The sequence below is a fragment of the Monodon monoceros genome, unplaced genomic scaffold (genome assembly GCF_005190385.1).
Source record: "Monodon monoceros isolate NGI ecotype Baffin Bay Population unplaced genomic scaffold, NGI_Narwhal_1 Super_Scaffold_21, whole genome shotgun sequence".
Taxonomy (NCBI): Eukaryota; Metazoa; Chordata; class Mammalia; order Artiodactyla; family Monodontidae; genus Monodon; species Monodon monoceros.
In genome coordinates, this window is record NW_021703778.1 from 65847814 (window position 1) to 65865764 (window position 17951).

General features: G+C 48.8%; 1 protein-coding gene across 4 annotated transcripts in view; it reads left to right on the forward strand.

Moving 5' to 3' along the window:
- The window catches only part of TLN2 (talin 2), a 443808-nt gene that overhangs the window by 396429 nt on the left and 29428 nt on the right, over window positions 1-17951 (forward strand). For all 4 annotated transcript variants that reach the window (XM_029237651.1, XM_029237653.1, XM_029237652.1 and 1 more), the window contains 5 exons: window positions 267-450; window positions 3806-3931; window positions 4133-4249; window positions 6426-6611; window positions 10904-11011. In XM_029237651.1, the coding sequence (XP_029093484.1) occupies window positions 267-450; window positions 3806-3931; window positions 4133-4249; window positions 6426-6611; window positions 10904-11011 (721 nt within the window). The remainder of the gene's footprint in view (window positions 1-266; window positions 451-3805; window positions 3932-4132; window positions 4250-6425; window positions 6612-10903; window positions 11012-17951) is intronic.

Sequence of the window (17951 nt, forward strand, 5' to 3'; positions counted from 1 at the left end):
GGGGCCAAACTGATGAGCCTGAATCTTTCATTGAAGCTTTACCATTAATCGACTATGTGAATTCTGGGCTGACTTTCCTCTCCTCTCTCCTAATTCTCTTACATGGAAGATGAGAGCCTCCTATTAAGGGAGGAGAAACGCATCACCTCTCTTCTTCAACGCCCTTTAACAAAAGCCACTAGAGGGGTTTCTTTTCCTCCTGACTACCAGTGACCAAGCTCTGCCCTTTGTCTCTCCTCCTCCCCACGCTCTCCCACCTTTCTCAGGGAGAACATTCTGAAGACAGCCAAGGCCTTGGTGGAAGACACGAAATTGCTGGTTTCGGGGGCTGCATCCACTCCAGACAAGCTGGCCCAGGCAGCCCAGTCCTCGGCAGCCACCATCACCCAGCTCGCCGAGGTGGTCAAGCTGGGGGCCGCCAGCCTGGGCTCTGACGACCCCGAGACCCAGGTAGGTACGGACGGGCCTCGTGGTCCCACAGACACTGTGCGCCAGGCCTCAGAAGAAAGCAAAGGCAAAATAGGAACTTTGGGTGTGGACAACATGTGCACGGGTGCGTCTGTGGTTTGGGGACTGGTAGGAAGCAGTTATCTAGGCAGGATAGTGGCATGGACTGTGGTGTGGCTATGGAGGTAAGCCAGAAGATTTGAGAGGAGTCTGTAAAGAAGACTCAGCCGGGCTTGGTAAAACGATTGGACGCAGTGAGCGTTTGGAGATGAGGGAGAAGGGGGAGGCCGGGAGGACTGCGCGTTTCAGGCCAGATCAGTGAATGGATGGTGGCTTCATGTACCCAGCTGGGGTTCCCTGGAGGGAGGGCTGCCCCAGGCTGAGATGCAGGTGAGTTCGGTTTGCAGCGTGTTGCATTGGAAGTTCCAGAGAGACACTCAGGTAGAACAAGTGTGTAGGCTTGAGCCTGCTCAGTTTGGGGGATGTGGATGTAGGGGTTATTGGCCGACAGACAGTGACTGCATGCACTGTCTGTGGAAGGAAGAGGAGAAGGGATCAAGACAGAGCTGAGGAATCCAGTATTTAGGACCATCTTCAGGAGAAAGAGATACCTAAGGAGACTGAGAAGCAGCAGCCGCTGGTAGGAGGAAAGCCAGGGGCCTGATGTGAAGAGGAAGGAGTGCTGCAACCCACCAGAGATGCAGCCAAGGCAGCAAGAAAGACAAAGGTCTGAGAGCCAAGCCCAGGGCCTTGGAGGGCAGTGGCCACCCAGCCAGGGCTGTGAGTGAGCAGTGGCCAGATGCGGGTGAAGGAAGGAAGCCAGTGTGTATAGACGCCGCACTTGAAAAGTTTGGCTCTGAAGGGGAGGAGCGAGAGAGGAGCTGAGGGCCAGGGAAGGGCTCCACGCTCTGTGACTCTCTGCTTGGGATTTAGCCACTTCGCTACTATCACCTACCTGGTCCTTGGTTCCCCATCCTAGACCATCAGCTCCTCAAGGACAGGAATCATGGTTTCTTGATCTTTGAAACCTACACACCAAGCACTGCTCTCACACATCGTAGATACCCAACAGAGCAGTTCAGCTCTTGCTGAAGTAACAGCCAACCGTGGCCGTCATTGATGGATTCTCCCCACTCCCGAGTGCAAAACTTAAAAATCCCTCTGCTATTTCAACCCCAGTGTGGTGAACACTTCAGTTTTCACTGCTTAAACCGTACTCAGTAAACAAGCCTATTCGGCCCATTTGGACAACACTGGAGAGAGAACCTCCTACCATCCAGCGCCAGGGTTGACGACAGCTACTTTCCGGTGAGCACAGGGCCACCAGCTTTGCTCCCACACGGCTGTGACCCTTCCCGCAAAGGAAACATTCCATCTGTTGGCTTTTTACTCCTTCTGCTGGCTTTCTCTTTGATAACATCAGAGCTCAGATTGACTGCCTCCGGAATGCGAAACACTCACAGAAGTCTGCCTGGGTATTGTTCTTACCCCCACAGAGGAAGGAAAAGCTAGAAAACGCCTCAGTGGGGATGGAACCCACACTTTCCCCTAGTCCGGCTCAACTTGGAATGAATCAGCTGGGAGGATTTAAATCTTTGGATATAGAGAAACGTATCGAATTGCTTAGAGGTTTGAACTCCCAAATGGTCTAGATGTCCTAGGGCCCAACTTCTTTTGAGACCGCCTGTGGGAGATGTCCCCTCAGAAAAGTGTGCCCACTCGCTGGTTGCTGTGCAGTGACCCGGGATGGGACAGTGTACGCCAGGTGTCGGCAGCACACCTGCCCGCTGCGCCTCCCCGTGGTGGTCCCCGTTGTTAGCCCCGCCTCACGAGCCCCGTCACAGCCCGACCTGCCCTGTGGTTTCAGAGGTTGGCAGAGATCCTGTGCACCCTGTGGGTGAGAAGCCACAGGATGGAGACAGGGAGGGTTGGGAGGCTGGGCAGTCATAACGTGGCTGTGCTTGCAGGTTCTGGGATGCTAGAGTTTCTAAGACGCTTTCACGTCCATTATTCAGTTGATCCTGCCAGCAGTGCAGTAAATGGATAGGGCTGGCACTGCTCACCCCATTTGTAGATGAAGAGCCAGAGCCATAGAGCGTAATACAGTGTGGAGGTGAAGACCGTGGCCCTTGTGATCACACTGACCAGAGTCTGAATCCCAACCTTGCCATTCCCAGCCTCTGCCAGTGTGGACACGAGCAACGTAGTTCCCACTCAAAATGGCAGTGATGAGGGTTAAATAAGATAATGTGCATTGTGCTTGGCTCGGCACCTGGAACATTGCCCTCAACGAAGGGAAGTTGTTGTTTTAGAAGTAGGAGTTGTTATTGTAGCTGCTGGACCCAGAAAACTTAAATGTAATACCCAATATCATATAATTCCTAAATGTGCCTAGTACTTGAGATTCCAAGTCTAACACACAGAAGAAGTGGCCTGTGGTCTCTGTTCAGTTAGAAGAGTGAAGATACTGTGTTCCATCCAGTGTTACATGGGTACACATCTGTATATTCACCCATTCCATGAGTACTTGCTGAGTGCCCACTACACGCCAGGTCCTGTCCTGAGTGCAGAACACAACAGACAGAAGACCAGGCCATCCCTCCTACAGCTTCCATCCAAGTCGAGGAAGAAGACAGATGGTGTATAAGTGAATAAATAATAAAGTAATTCCACATACTGCTAAGTGCTATAAATAAAACAGGGCAAGCTGAGGGAGTTTCAGTGGGGGTGGGCTTATAGCTAGAGTGGTCAGGAAGGGTCTCTGAGGACATGACATTTGAGCTGAGACCTGAAGGGTGATAAAAGCCGGGTTCCAGGCAGAGAGGGGAACAAGAGCAGAGGCCCCGAGGTTGGAACGAGGGAGGATTTCCAACAGGGAAGAAAGACAGACCCACATGCCTGTAACATGCTGAGTGAGTCAGGATCCCAGGAACCAAGTCTGGGGACGCAGGTGGGCTGCCACGGAGGCCTTGCAGGCCAGGGCAGGAGGCTTGCATTTTGTTCTCAGTGGTTTTGGGGACCAGTTCCGGGCACAGGTGCGTGGCATGGCGTCTCGGGGTGTCTGCTCAGCTGCCCTCATCCTTTCATAGGCAGCTGGTCAGCAGAGCCGCCAGCTAGGCGGTGTTTCTGAATATGCTAAATCTAGCGGGGTCCCGCTTTCTGGCTCAGCATCTGACTTCCTTAGGGAGCTTCTTCAAGTCTGCAATCTGGTTTTCCACCCAGCCTCGCATCAGAGTCTCCAAGGGTGGTTCCTGGGGATTCTCCTGTGCTGCAGGCTTGGGAGCTGCTGATGGAGAGCCCTGCTCTTGGACAGTGCTCTTGGAGCAGCCTGCTCACCTGGACCCATGCTGTCTTTCAGGTGGTGTTGATCAATGCCATCAAAGATGTGGCTAAGGCCCTCTCAGATCTCATTGGTGCTACCAAGGGAGCTGCCAGCAAGCCCGCCGATGACCCCTCCATGTACCAGCTCAAGGGGGCTGCCAAGGTAGAGTGGAGCCCCAATTAGGGGCAAGCGTGCCAGGGGTGCTGTAGTGAGAGATGCACGCTCGAGAGTATTGGAGGATGTGCATCTGAGCTCCTTTCTCACATAGAGGTGCTGGTACTCGTGGCATTAGATCCAGAACTAAAAGGAGGGATGGGACCTCAGCGCACTCCCTGTTTTCTCTTGACATCTCTTCCCATGCAGGTGATGGTGACCAATGTCACCTCCCTCCTCAAGACCGTGAAGGCGGTGGAGGACGAGGCCACCCGGGGCACACGGGCGCTTGAGGCCACCATCGAGTACATGAAGCAGGAGCTCACGGTAAGGAGCCACCAGTCACCTCCCTCAGGCTCCGCATCCAGCAGCTGACCCCAGTGCAGCTTCTCTGAGACTTCTAGCATAAAGAGGTTTTACCTGGAACACCTGAGCTAGGGAGGCCCACTTGCCTGCCTGCTGGTACATTTGTATCTTGGAGACCCCATGTGAAACTGACTTCTGAGTTTGGCTAGGATCAATTTGTAATTGTAATTAAATGAATTAATATATGGCTTGGGACCATTCAGGTTTAATTCCACTAAAATTGCAGCGTGAAACGAAAGTGCTACAGAAGAGTCCTGGTAAAGGGAAAATTCAGTGTAGCCGCTTGCCCTCGCCTTGAGCTTAAACGGTGTGTACACTGTGCAGCCACGTAGCCCCTGCTGATTCCCGTTGCCATTGGCAACAGCTCACGCTGCTGCACACGTACGGATTTGGGAGTCTGAGGCTGGCTATTAGGAAAACCTGGATGCCTTTACCTGGGACACTTCCCTTTAACGTCAGGCTTCCTTCTGTGTGAGGTGTCTGATCTCAGAGACGCTGACCCCATGTTCGCTCTTACCTTGTTCCACCGTCGTAGAGCGAGGGTGTCCTGGTGATACACTGTGATTGTCTCCTGTTCTTTTGATCCTGAGACAACGGTGGATTGAATCATCCTTATCCCTAGAAATAGAAATATGCTGAAAATGAGTAGTTTCAAACTGAGATTTCTTTTTAATGAGAGGTCTGATTCAGCTTCTCTTTTGGAAGGAGGCGTCTTTAGAGGGTCACCTGTGAGGGCCACAAGCCACTGAAGGGCAGCAATAGAGACAAGCAATTCTGTTGGGTTTTGCTGGTGGAGGCGCGGGTTCTCTTGTCCTGTTTTTAATGAATCCGACCTTGGTTGGTGTTGTGCTTAGTTCTCACATGGAGAAGAAACTAAAAAATACAGGCCTTAAGGCTGCTGCCTGGCGCTAACCTGCTTGCACGGGCTGGAGGCTTCTTACCAAAAGTCTGGACACACATTCTGACAGGTGTGGGTGGGCCTAATGGTGGCAACGGAAGCGACTTGAAATTTGGAGCTCTCTTGGGAAATTACAGACACATGGTCGACCTAAGTATACCGATGTGGTTTAGAATTGACCCAGACTGTGCATTTTCGTGGACACAGGAGGTTTCCAAAGGAGCATGTGTCCCAAGACCCACGTTAGTGTGGAGGGCTCTGTCCATGTTCATTCCACTGCGGCATTCAGGGGTGGTCCTGGGCGGCCTGACGGTAGCTGTTCATTTTTAGGGGAGTAGTGATGTTTAACAGTGGTTGGCACATGGCAGGGATGCTGGCTGGGTCCTCCTTTCTGCTTCCAGGAAGACTTCCCTGCTGAAACGTGGCTGCCTAGGGCAGAAGACAGAGCAGCCCCACCTGGTTCGGGATTCCTCATGTACAGGGACAGCCAGGACACCCATCACTCATGGTAGAACCATGGCATATGGGCTGGAAGCAGAAACGGCTGGCTTGGCTGGCAGGTGGAACTTTAAAGTGGGATATTCACTTACCATGGCTAATTTATTTCAGCTTCTCTAAAGGTGTGTGTGTGTGTGTGTGTGTGTGGTTAAATAATTCACAGTGTCAACGTGGCACACTCGACCTGAACGCCTCCACACAATTAGGCAGTTATATTGGTAAGAAAGGCTAAGAAGAGAAGAAACTGAACGCTTCATTTCCCCCAGCCCCACACCCTTTTAAAGAGAGAGAACTGAGTCCAGAGCAATGCATCCAGGTCAGTCGTGCCCTGGAACCAGCATCTGGGCTGTGGAGTTTCTGGGAACTACCGAAGCAGGAGCAGGAATGGGCCAGGAGAACTGGGAAGCCGCACAATGCCTCCCGTACCCCACCCCGGTGGAGCGGGGTAACGAATACACATTGAGTGTCAGTTTCCGAAGGCAAGCAAGTTAATGCTGTGGATCGTTCTCCCTCCCCACGTTGTCCCCATGAATGCCGAGTACAGGTGTGTGAGGCTTATGCACGCCGGAATCTTGAAAGCAAGAATGATATTGCTGTATTCACATTTCTAATTTCCTGCCATTTGACGGTTTCTTCCCGTGGCTGGCTTGGTTTTCAGACGCTGAGCCGCAGCTGGTAGGGGAGGCATATTTCTGTCCTTCCCTTTTTGATTTTTTCAGCACTTCGATTTCTAACTTCCAGGTATTCCAGTCCAAAGAGGTACCTGAAAAGACATCATCACCTGAAGAATCCATCAGGATGACCAAAGGCATCACCATGGCAACAGCCAAAGCCGTGGCAGCTGGGAACTCGTGTCGACAGGAGGACGTGATTGCCACCGCTAACCTGAGCCGGAAGGCCGTGTCAGATATGTTGACGGCTTGCAAGGTAAAGGCCTTGGCGTTGTTTGGGGTGGGTAGGGTAGTGTTCGGTCACGGTTGAGCTGTTGGGTTCAGTTTGGAGAGGGGGAGGGACTGGCCACGTGTAGAAGGGAGCTGCTCGGTACCTTAACCTGTGTGTGTAATAGGCTACGCGGGAAGGCAGGTGTGCCCATCAGCCCCCGGGAGGTGACTCTGCGGGCGGGTTTGTGTCTGAGAGGGCATGGAGTAGGCTTGCCGACTGACCCTCCCACTTTACCTCTCAGCTCTTCCTGAATAGGCGGACACCTTCTTCCAGGCGCTGTAGTGGAGGCCGCTCTGGCAGTAGTAAAGCGGGCGTGTGACATTTTGTTCCAGGCCCTTCAAAGGAAAACCACACCCCTTGTCAGCCTGCACCCTTTCCTGCTTCCATAGGTCAGCAGCCATTCTGCCCCTGGAGGGGTGTTGCCATAGTTGGGTGAGGCAGTGAGTGAGAGGAACCAGACAGAACGTCAGGGATCTGCCTTTTTGCTCTCTGTGCCAGACGTCTTGGAGCAGCTCCTCTGATCCTTGGGGAGACAGTGGGGGCCGCTGCCCTAAGCCAGTGCTCATGGAAGGAGCTGGGGAGACCTGAGCTTTATGACCTTCACTTTATTTTTGATCTGTTAAGTCAGAGAGCCGTAAGAGCCTCCCATTGAGCACCTCCACCCCAGCCCTCCATCCCTCTAGGGACAGCTGTGGCCCAGGGACCCTGACTTCTGCTCCATGATGGACCGATGACCCCCCTGCCATGGTGGGCAGATGGGGCTGAACCACAGAAAGGGAAGAGCAGCTGTTGCAGCTGGGTGTCCTCAGCAACAGGGCAGAGTTGTGGGCAGAGCTGGTGCGGGGTCGGACGATGGCCTCTCAGGTTCCTTGGCAAGGGTAGGGTGGGCTGGGGTCCCTGGGCAGAGGCAGGGGGAGGCAGCCAGGCTGAAGGGCTGGGTGTAGGGAAAAGCACCGCATTTCCTGGTCTCCTGGGTGTGGGGGAGGGTAGAGCGTGGGGAACAGGGGTGGGGGGAGGAGGAGAGGGGGTGGAGCAGAGGGCGGCAAGAGGGTTGGGCCACTGTCCTGAGGACCGAGTGCTCTGGGCCGGGGAGTTTAGACTCTCCTGAGGCCACAAGTACAGTTTTGATGCGCTCAGTGGAATCTGCCCTGGCAGAAGCGCTAATTCCCCGAAGGGGTTACGGCCTCCGTCAGAACAGTATTTACCAGGGACGTCCCTCGCGGTCCAGTGGCGAAGACTTCGCCTTCCAGTGCTGGGGGTGCGGGTTCAATCTCTGGTCAGAGAGCTAAGATCCCACATGCCACTGGGGCCAAAAAAACAAAACATGAAAAACAGAAGCAATATTGTAACAAATTCAATAAAGACTTTAAAAATGGTCCACATCAAAAACAAACAAAAAAACTCTTAAAAAAAAAAAAAAAGAACAGTATTTACTAGCCAGATATGGCCTGAAGGCCATCATGGTGTATATGCAGGGCACCTCATAGTTTTGGAAGAGCTGGCGTGTATGTTCTGTCGTTCAGTCCTAGATGGGAAGGGTAAAGGAATTCTCCTAATGTGAGCTTGCCAGAAAGGGCATGCAATAAGAACATATAGAAAGCCAGGGATGCCTACTGGTGGGTCAAGAAGGAACCCTCTGTGCCAAGCAGAGGGCCACGTGGCCATATTTGAACACCACCTTTGGGGCTGAGCAAGGCAGAAACAGAGGTGCAGTAGGTCCCATACTGACTCATCAAAGACAGGATTACACTAATTGCTTCAGTGGGGATGCAGACTTCCCTCTACCCTAAGTTTATTCTCATGTCTGTTTCTTTCTGGTCTTCCTTTCATGTCCATACGTGTATGTCAGATACAATTTTATATCTCTGATTACAATTAATGTTACATGACTGTTTCTGCGTTACTAGCAGTCATTATAACTGACTCTTTATTGACCACAAAATACTCTGGTAATGAATATACTCTTTCCCCCACTATCAGGTACTTAGATTGTCTGCCGTTTTTTTAAATCATCAGCTTTACTGCAGTGAACATCTTTGGGTATATCTGTTTTTCCTGGGCCTTGGATGATATCCTTAGGCAGGCTCCCAGAAGTAGAATTAGGAGGTCAAATGGTGTGACATTCTAATTATTGCTCGATTGCTCTCCCCAAGGGCTCTACCAGGTTAGAGCCACCAGCCATGAACAGCAGCTCCCGCACAGCTCTCAAGGAGGGCCTTGCACGTTACCTGCTGGAGGAGCATCATAGCCCTTGTCTTCCCCCAGTGGTGTCTCGTCGAACCAGACGTGGGCTCTGTCCTCACACTTGGAGACACGGGGGCGAGGCTAATTAAAACGCAGGAGGGTAGCGTATATATGTCCATGCCACTCTCTCGCTCCGTCACAGCTTACCCTTCCCCCTCCCCATATCCTCAAGTCCATTCTCTAGTAGGTCTGTGTCTTTATTCCTGTCTTACCCCTAGGTTCTTCATGACATTTTTTTTTCTTAAATTCCATATATATGTGTTAGCATACGGTATTTGTCTTTCTCTTTCTGACTTACTTCACTCTGTGTGACAGACTTTAGGTCCATCCACCTCATTACAAATACCTCAATTTCATTTCTTTTTATGGCTGAGTAATATTCCATTGTATATATGTGCCACATCTTCTTTATCCATTCATCCAATGATGGGCAGTTAGGTTGTTTCCATCTCCGGGCTATTGTAAATAGAGCTGCAATGAACATTTTGGTACATGACTCTTTTTGCATTATGGTTTTCTCAGGGTATATGCCCAGTAGTGTGGGAAGCAGCCGCATAGCACAGGGAGATCAGCTCGGTGCTTTGTGACCACCTAGAGGGGTGGGATAGGGAGGGTGGGAGGGAGGGAGACGCAAGAGGGAAGAGATATGGAAACATATGTATATGTATAACTGATTCACTTTGTTATAAAGCAGAAACTAACACACCATTGTAAAGCAATTATACTCCAATAAGGATGTAAAAAAATAAAAATAAAAAATTAATTAATTTTAAAAAAACGCAGGAGGGGTTAAAGGCCTGGCCCGTTGGTCCTCAGATGAATACAACCAGGCTCATAAATGACAGATACTGGCCACTTGAATTATCCCCACCCCTCTTGGGGTGGTTTGGGGGGTCAGGTAAGCGGAAATTTCCCAGGTGTTGCCCCCAACAGCTCCCAGTCCTGGGGAGAGGGATTTGACTGGAGGGAGCATGGAGGCGGGTCACGCTTCCCCTTCTGCCTTGACCTTTTATCCTAATGTGTAATTTGTATTTGTCCTGACTTGTGATTTATTTGCAGTTTTCTATTTTTTGTATTCTTGTAAGTCCCCTCGAGTTCTTTCCAGAGTGAGGTTGTAGAAGGAGGAAAGGCTAAATGGGTAGGGTTGCCAGACTGAGCAAATAAAAAACAGACCGCCCCATACTTATGCTAAAAGTTTTCATTGTTTATTCGAAATTCAAATGTAACTGGACGTTCTGTAGTTCATCTGGCAGCCCCGTGAATGGGCGTACCATCTGAAATGATATCTCTCACATGACTCAAGTCGGCAGGTCCCAAGTACAAGAAAAAAGGACCAGATGCTGTGTAAACCATATGTCCTGGTCTGCTTATCTCAATGTGTATAATGCGAGATGAGTTATTTGTGGCACCTCCGAGGGTGCTGGGGAGCTCGCTCTCTGAAGGTTCCCAGGAACCAGTGAGCCCTGGTCGGGAGACTCACTGTGATTGCAGGGTGATCAGGTCACAGAGTGATGAGCCTGTGAACAGAGAGGGTTCTTCAGGATACTTCACGCTGCAGGAGAGAGAGAGGCTGATCCTGGTAAGCTGTAAGCCCTCTGCTGTAAGCCTCTTCTGTAAGCCCCAATCATGAATCTTTTTAGCACACGTGGAATTTCTTACCTTTCAATAAAAGATGGGGTGGGGGGGCATGAGGAGAAAGAAAGGAAAGAGGGGCCAGATTCACTTGCTTTTGTCTGCCCTCCCGGCACTAGAAAAAGCAAGACACAAAGTATTGTCAGAGAACCTGCAGTGCAGACAGGTGGGAGGTATCAGGAGAATGTGGAGGAGAACCCCTCCTCTCTCCAGGGAGGCAGGGAAGGTTTCTCAAAGAGGTCACTGAAGGTAAAACAGGAGGAGTTCCAGGTTCCAGGTCTCCTGCCTCTGGGTCTTGGGCTACACAGCACTGCTGGGCAAGTGACCCCACCTGGCTGCCTGGTCCACTTGCCACCTGGCTCTTCCTGTTTTAAGATGTCGACGTTCCTTTCTCTCTCCAGCAAGCATCCTATCACCCCGACGTCAGCGAGGAGGTGCGCACCAGAGCGTTGCGGTACGGGACGGAGTGCACCCTCGGCTACCTGGACCTTCTGGAGCACGTCTTGGTGGTGAGGAGGGTCATGGGCCAGGCCAGGGCTGGGGAAGAGTTGATCCGAGTGCAGAGCGTCCTCTCCTCGGGAAAACCCCTCTTAGAGCATCGCGCAGGCTCCACTTGCAAGGCTGGGACTGGACTGAGCTGAAAAGCCTCTCATATCACACTGCCCCAGCACACAAGATACAAGTGTAGTCTGGAGGGAGGTGCAGTTCGAATCCAGAGGAGCCTGGCTGTCTCATTGCACCAAAGAGGGAAGACTAGCATGGAAGAGCGGTGGGTAAGCAGAGTGAGAGGCGAAGCAGGTGGGACACACAGAGCCACCACTGAAAACAGATCAGGAGGTCCGGTCAGGAAAAACCCCAGTCCATCCTACAAGGGCCAGGAAGGCCCCTAGAAGAGCCAGGCCAGCATCCATGTTAGAAACATCACCAGTGCTACAGGAGACCTACTAGCCTCTCGTGATTTCCCCCAGTCCTCGAACCAGTGGCTTAGACCACACTGAGAATGTGTCTAGTTCCATTTGTCTGATGACCTTCGAGCCTGCCGTGCCCACATGGAGCTGGGTTAATGTGGTGTACATCTGTCCCTGTCTAATCCTGGGAGCCACGTTTAAAACTGGGGAATTCTGGGAGAGAGCTTGTTCAGGAGTCAGAGACACCCCAGAAGGGACTTGATGATGTCTCACACCCTTCACTGCCCTTGCTCCTTTCTAAACCTAAAAGAAGACGATCCAACAGGGCACTTTCAGATACACAGCACATGTACCTCAAAGATAATTAAGCCTTTCATTTGCTCTGCATTGACATTTATCTCTTTTTGTGCAACCACGTGAGGCTAGCAGGGCAAGGGAATGATCCAAGACCCAAAGAAGTTTGGCCCCTTGGTTGAGGTCACCCAGCTACTAATGACAGACCTGAGACCAAGTCCCAGCTCTGCTCATTCTAGTATTTCACTGCCTTCTCCTTAAACTGAAATTACCTTCTGATGTTAAGCATTTCTGGTCTCTTAAGGGAACACTACTTTTATTCTTCGCCCAGGTAACCGTGGTCATTGCAAAAGAATATCTTTTGTGAGAGTGGCCAGTCTGGGGTTACTGACATTGGGCTCCCAAAGCCTGAACGCTCGTGAGTAGAAACCAGTGTATTGCTCGTGGGCCAAGGAGAAAACATCTTGGCCAGTCAGCGTTCGCAGGCACGAGCCTCCCCAGCCAAGCCAGCTTGTCTGTGTTGGGATATGAAGTGTTCAGCCCGTGAGCATGCATAGCAGGAAGTTTAGTGTAAGGAGAATGAAGCCAGCAAGGCTTCCACAAGGTACCTTTTTCTTGATGGGACCATCTATTCTAGGCACATGGAATCTTGTGACATCCGAACGTTCGAAAGCATAGTGGAAAGCAAAATGGCTTCGGTTTAGAACGCTTGAATTCAAATCCTGGCTCTGCCAAGTAAATAGTTGCATTACCACTGTCTTATCCGGGCTTCAGTTTGCTCAGATGTTAAGCCGCTGATTAAGGATTAAGTGAGGCTGTGGGGAGTCCAGGGCTATGGCTGAGATCACGTCTGCTGCACGCTTCGTTAAAATCCTCCTGGAAGGTGCTGGTCCTGGCTGAGCAGAGGTGCAGGGCTGCGGCAGCAGTGCCCTCCTAGCATCCCAAGTGGGGGCTCTCCCCCAGCACCCATTTTTCCTTGTCTCTGTCTCTCATGCTTTGGTCTTCATCTTGTTCATTTGATACTGGCATCCTCCTATTACTCCCATGAAGGATCCTCACCTCACCCCTTTCATCCGGTTCCATTTCTCGGTTAAACCGTATTTTTTCCCCGCTCCTGTGTTTGTACCTGTGGCGCCAGTGTCGGTAGGTGCAGGCCCCTGCACACACTGGCTCTTGCTGAGCCGTTTAACGAGAATGTCCTGCGTCGGGGTCCACTTGCAGCGGCGCCAGCTCCCCAAGTTGGGATGGAAAGGAGGCAGCAGCCTTCAAGGCGTACGGTGGAGCGAAAATCTCGGGTTTCCCTCCTCTGCGCAAAAGACAGCTTAGACCGGGGAGAGGAGTTCTGTCTTCATGAGGAAGGGCAGGTGCCAGCATTTGTCTTGAGAACCTTCTCCCAGGGGAGAAGGAAGAAGGAACCCTCAGAGGGTCCCCTTCTTGACCTCAAGCCACCTTTAGACCCTCTCCCAGTATTTGGGAGCCAGGTGTTGCATCCACCAAAGCACTTCCTCTCTCCACCTCTGCCCCTCTCCATGCCCACCCCATGTTGGTGAGCAGAAGAAGACAAGGCCTCCCGAGGCGGGTGTGGGTGGGTGGTTGGCCTCTTTGCCCCAAAGGAAGCTGAGGTGTCCGGGGCCTCCGTGGGAAGGCCTAGGAGCCATTCCCAGGATACACACTCAGAGACCCCAGCTTTACAGCCACTTGGTTACTGTGCCAGGCATCAGCCCTAGTGATAATCAGCAGGTTTTTCCGGAACAGGAAGAAGGGCACATACCACAGGGAGACCCCACATCACGTGTGATTTGGGAGGTTTCGTGTGGGACCAGAGGTTGGCAGTAGGGGAGCTACCACTGCCTTCTTTTCCTGGACCCAACAAGAGCCATTGCACTTTACAGCCAGGTGTGCTTCCCTGGTGCATTTTCCGTTATGAGTTCTTCCTATTATTTACTAAAGAAACAGGACTCCAAAGTCTTACGTGTTTGCAAACCGAATTTGGTTGATTGTGTGGTGGTTGATGTGTCTGTTAAAAGCCTGCCACCTGAATTTCCTTTCATCTACCTCTACAGTTATTGTCATTGCAACTCGTAATTATGGCAATAATATAAATATCCTGTTTCTCCATAGCTATTTTGAGATTTACAGTGTGAAAAATGCTGGTGCTAAAACGAAAGCATTAATAGGAAGAAAAGCTAAATGACATGAAAACTTTTTTTTTTTTTTTTTTGCGGTACGTGGGCCTCTCACTGTTGCGGCCTCTCCCATTGCGGAGCACAGGCTCAGCGGCCATGGCTCACGGGCCCAGCCGCTCCGCGGCATGTGGGATCTTCCCGGAGCGGGACACGAACCCGTGTCCCCTGCATCGGCAGGCGGACTCCCAACCGCTGCGCCACCAGGGAAGCCTGACATGAAAACTTTTATACAGCATCCAGAATTTGTCTCATCTTTTACAAGAAAGAGGTTTTTCCCTCTTTATGGTGACAAGTGCTGATGGTTCATCCAAGTAGATAAGAATGAAATCGCATCAAGTATTTGTTCATATTTTTATTCTTGTCTCTTTAGAGACCTACACATACTCTTTGAAGGGTATTTTCCAATAAAAATATAGGAAGGAAACATCCAGGGGATTATCATAAACATGAAAAAACACCAGTTCCTAACTGAAAATGGTAGAACCTCTGTGACAGCGTTCTGTCCCCTAAGCTGCAGACATTAGCAGTTTCCTTGGGCCTGAAGCTGAAAATAAGCTCACATTTCCCATCATGAGCCCTCACTCCTTCTCCAAAGCAGACTTGAAAGAAATCTGGACTAACATGAGGCTAAATACGAGGAAGATTGTTCCACATACGAGGACCATGAGCCATAAGACCGCTTAGGACAGAGCTGGTAGAGACCCGAAAAGAAATTAGGGAAATGGAGACGCACAAATACGGAAACTAGTGTTCACTTCTGAGGGAAGTTTTGACAGAATCAGAAAACGAAAGCCAAATTGACAATTTAGAGAAGACATCAGGTTTATGTGGAAATTACCTTTAGGGTAGAGGGAAAGAATACTAAGATTAGCTTAGTTATTTGAGAGTGGTGAATAAAAAAGCAGTTAAAGCTAGAGATTTTCGCACACGCACACACACACGCGCGCACACACCCACAGTATGCCCCATTCTGCCCTCCTCCTCATTCACTGGTCTTCACGCATGTCATCAGATGACCACAGTACCTCCATCCTGAAAAGAAAGTCAGCCGACATTGGAACTGTAACAGGAGATCTTAGGATGGTCCTCCTGGATCATTGTAAAGCTGACTTCTCTTCTTAGCTGACCAGAGAGAATTAGTAAGATTTCTGAAAGCTGAAGAAAGGTCAGTTAATTGTCCAATTTTTACAAAAGGGGAAAGAGAAAAGTAGAAATTAAGGTTTGGAGGAAGTGTCCAGCAATTTAGAGGAATAAATTGAGATCACTTTCAGGTAGTCCAGGGTGGTTTAGCCATCTTCTTTAGGGGCTGCTTTTCTTAAATTTGGACACATGAAAACGTGGGAGAAAGTATGCTACTTTAGCCTTGTTCAGGTCAAATATCCTAGAGCCAAGGATTCTTCACCTTTTTTGGCTGGTTTGTATATTTTAGTTTTACTTTAGAAAAAAATCTTAAAACAGAAAACCATATCAACATTTGCGTGTCTACCATCTATAATTAACTAATTTTGTTAAATAATATTTTGTCTTATTTGGTTCAGATCCTTATTTTGTAAGAAGTCTCTCAATAATAATTAATTTTGTATCCTTTACCAATACCATCCTCCTTTTTTCTCTGTCTAGGCAGAAATAACTATCATGATTTCAGCTTTCTTAACCTTTTGTGGATCTTGGGCCCCCTTGAGCTAGCTAAAAGCCCATTTCCTGCCTCACCCTACCCTCATCAGAGAAACATCAGCACATAAACACAAATGTCCCGTAAACTGTTAAGAGGGTTCCCAGACCCCTAGCTGGATACGTTGGGAATGTAGAAACTCCAAATCGAGAACCCTTCCTTGGGGATTTTTTTTTTTTTTTTCTTGAGAATCCAGTTATCAGTCTACAAACAATGGGATCTAATTTAGGCAGAACCCTGTCCTTGCTGCCCTGGGAGCTGCTTTATGAAGTTTTAGACGTGCCCATTTGAGCAACGTTGGTTTTCTGCATTTGCTGTTGGCTGGTTTGTCATGGAGGATTTCTATTGCAGGATGAGAGGCAGCCACTTGGCCTCTGCAGTAACCACAGATCAATATTGCTGCTTACCCACAATATGAGGTCTTTGACAGGGTTAAAATTACCGTGGCTTCCAGTAGCAGCACTTTAATTTCATTCTATCTGTTGCTTGCTATGAGAAATCATGTTGACTTAATTGCAGAATGAAAATAGAACTCCTTTGCTCTCCTGCCTTATTTAAATAGGGTGCTTTGCCATAGGGCCGTTCCCTTTCTTAGAGCCAGAGTGTATACAGAAGTGGTTTTCTCCCTCCATCAAGGCTCATGCAGCTCAATATTTTGTAATCCAAAAATGGGCAGAAGACCTAAATAGACATCTCTCCAAAGAATATATACAGATTGCCAACACGTGAAAGAATGCTCAACATCATTAATCATTAGAGAAATGTAAATCGAAACTACAGTGAGGTATCACCTCACACCAGTCAGAATGGCCATCATCAAAAAATCTACAAACAATAAATGCTGGAGAGGGTGTGGAGAAAAGGGAACCCTCTTGCACTGCAGGTTGGAATGTGAATTGGTACAGCCACTGTGGAGAACAGTATGGAGGTTCCTTAAAAAACTACAAATAGAACTACCATACGACCCAGCAATCCCACTACTGGGCATATACCCTGAGAAAAGCATAATTCAAAAAGAGTCATGTACCACAATGTTCATTGCAGCTCTATTTACAATAGCCAGGACATGGAAGCAACCTAAGTGTCCATCCACAGATGAATGGATAAAGAAGACGTGGCACATATGTACAATGGAATATTACTCAGCCATAAAAAGAAATGAAATTGAGTTATTTGTAGTGAGGTGGATGGACCTAGAGTCTGTCATACAGAGGGAAGTAAGTCAGAAAGAGAAAAACAAATACCATATGCTAACACATATATATGCAATCTAAAAAAAAAAAAAGGTTATGAAGAACCTAGGGGCAGGACAGGAATAAAGACGCAGATGTAGAGAATGGACTTGAGGACACGGAGAGGGGGAAGGATAAGCTGGGACCAAGTGAGAGAATGGCATGGACTTACATATACTACCAAATGTAAAATAGATAGCTAGTGGGAAGCAGCTGCATAGCACAGGGAGATCAGCTCGGTGCTTTGTGACCACCTAGAGGGGTGGGATAGGGAGGGTGGGAGGGAGATGCAAGAGGGAGGGGATATGGGGATATATGTATACATACAGCTGATTCACTTTGTTATACAGCAGAAACTAACACACCGTTGTAATGCAATTATACTCCAATAAAGATGTTAAAATAAATAATTAAATTAAATTTTAAAACATAAAGACAAGTCTTTTCACCACTCCCCTTTGATGATTTCAGTGAATCTCCCTGCCACACCCTTAACTTTTGTTTCAGCTTTATTGAGGCATAACTAACATATACAAGGAACACATATTTGAAGTGTACGATTTGAGTAGTGATATCTGAATACGTCTGTGAAACCATCACCACAATCAAAACGATGAATTTATCCGTTATTCTTCAAAATTTCCAAACAACCACTAGTCTGCTTTTTGTTATTACAGATTTGTTTGCATTTTCCAGACTTTTATATGAAAGCAGTCATCGGGCGTGTACTCTCCTTTGTCTGGCTTTTTTCACCCAGCATCAGTATTTTCAATTCCATCCACATTGTTATGTGTACCAATCATTTGTCCCCTTTTATTAAGTAGTATTCCATCATATGGCTATGTCATAATTGTTCATCAGAACACCTGTTGATGGATATTTGGGTTGTTTCCAGGTTTGATTATTATAAATAAATCTGCTACGAACATCCTATATAGAAGTTTTTCTACCTATATGATTTCATTTCTCTTGGAATAAATACCTAGAAGTAGAATAGTTATATCATAGGGTGGGTATATTTTTAACTTCTTAGGAAACTACTAAATTCTTTTTTAAAGTGGTTATTTCCACCAGCAGTATATGAGAGTTCCAATTTCTCCATGTCCTTGTTAGCACTTAGAGTAGTCAGTGTTTTTAATTTTAGCCATTCTAGTGGG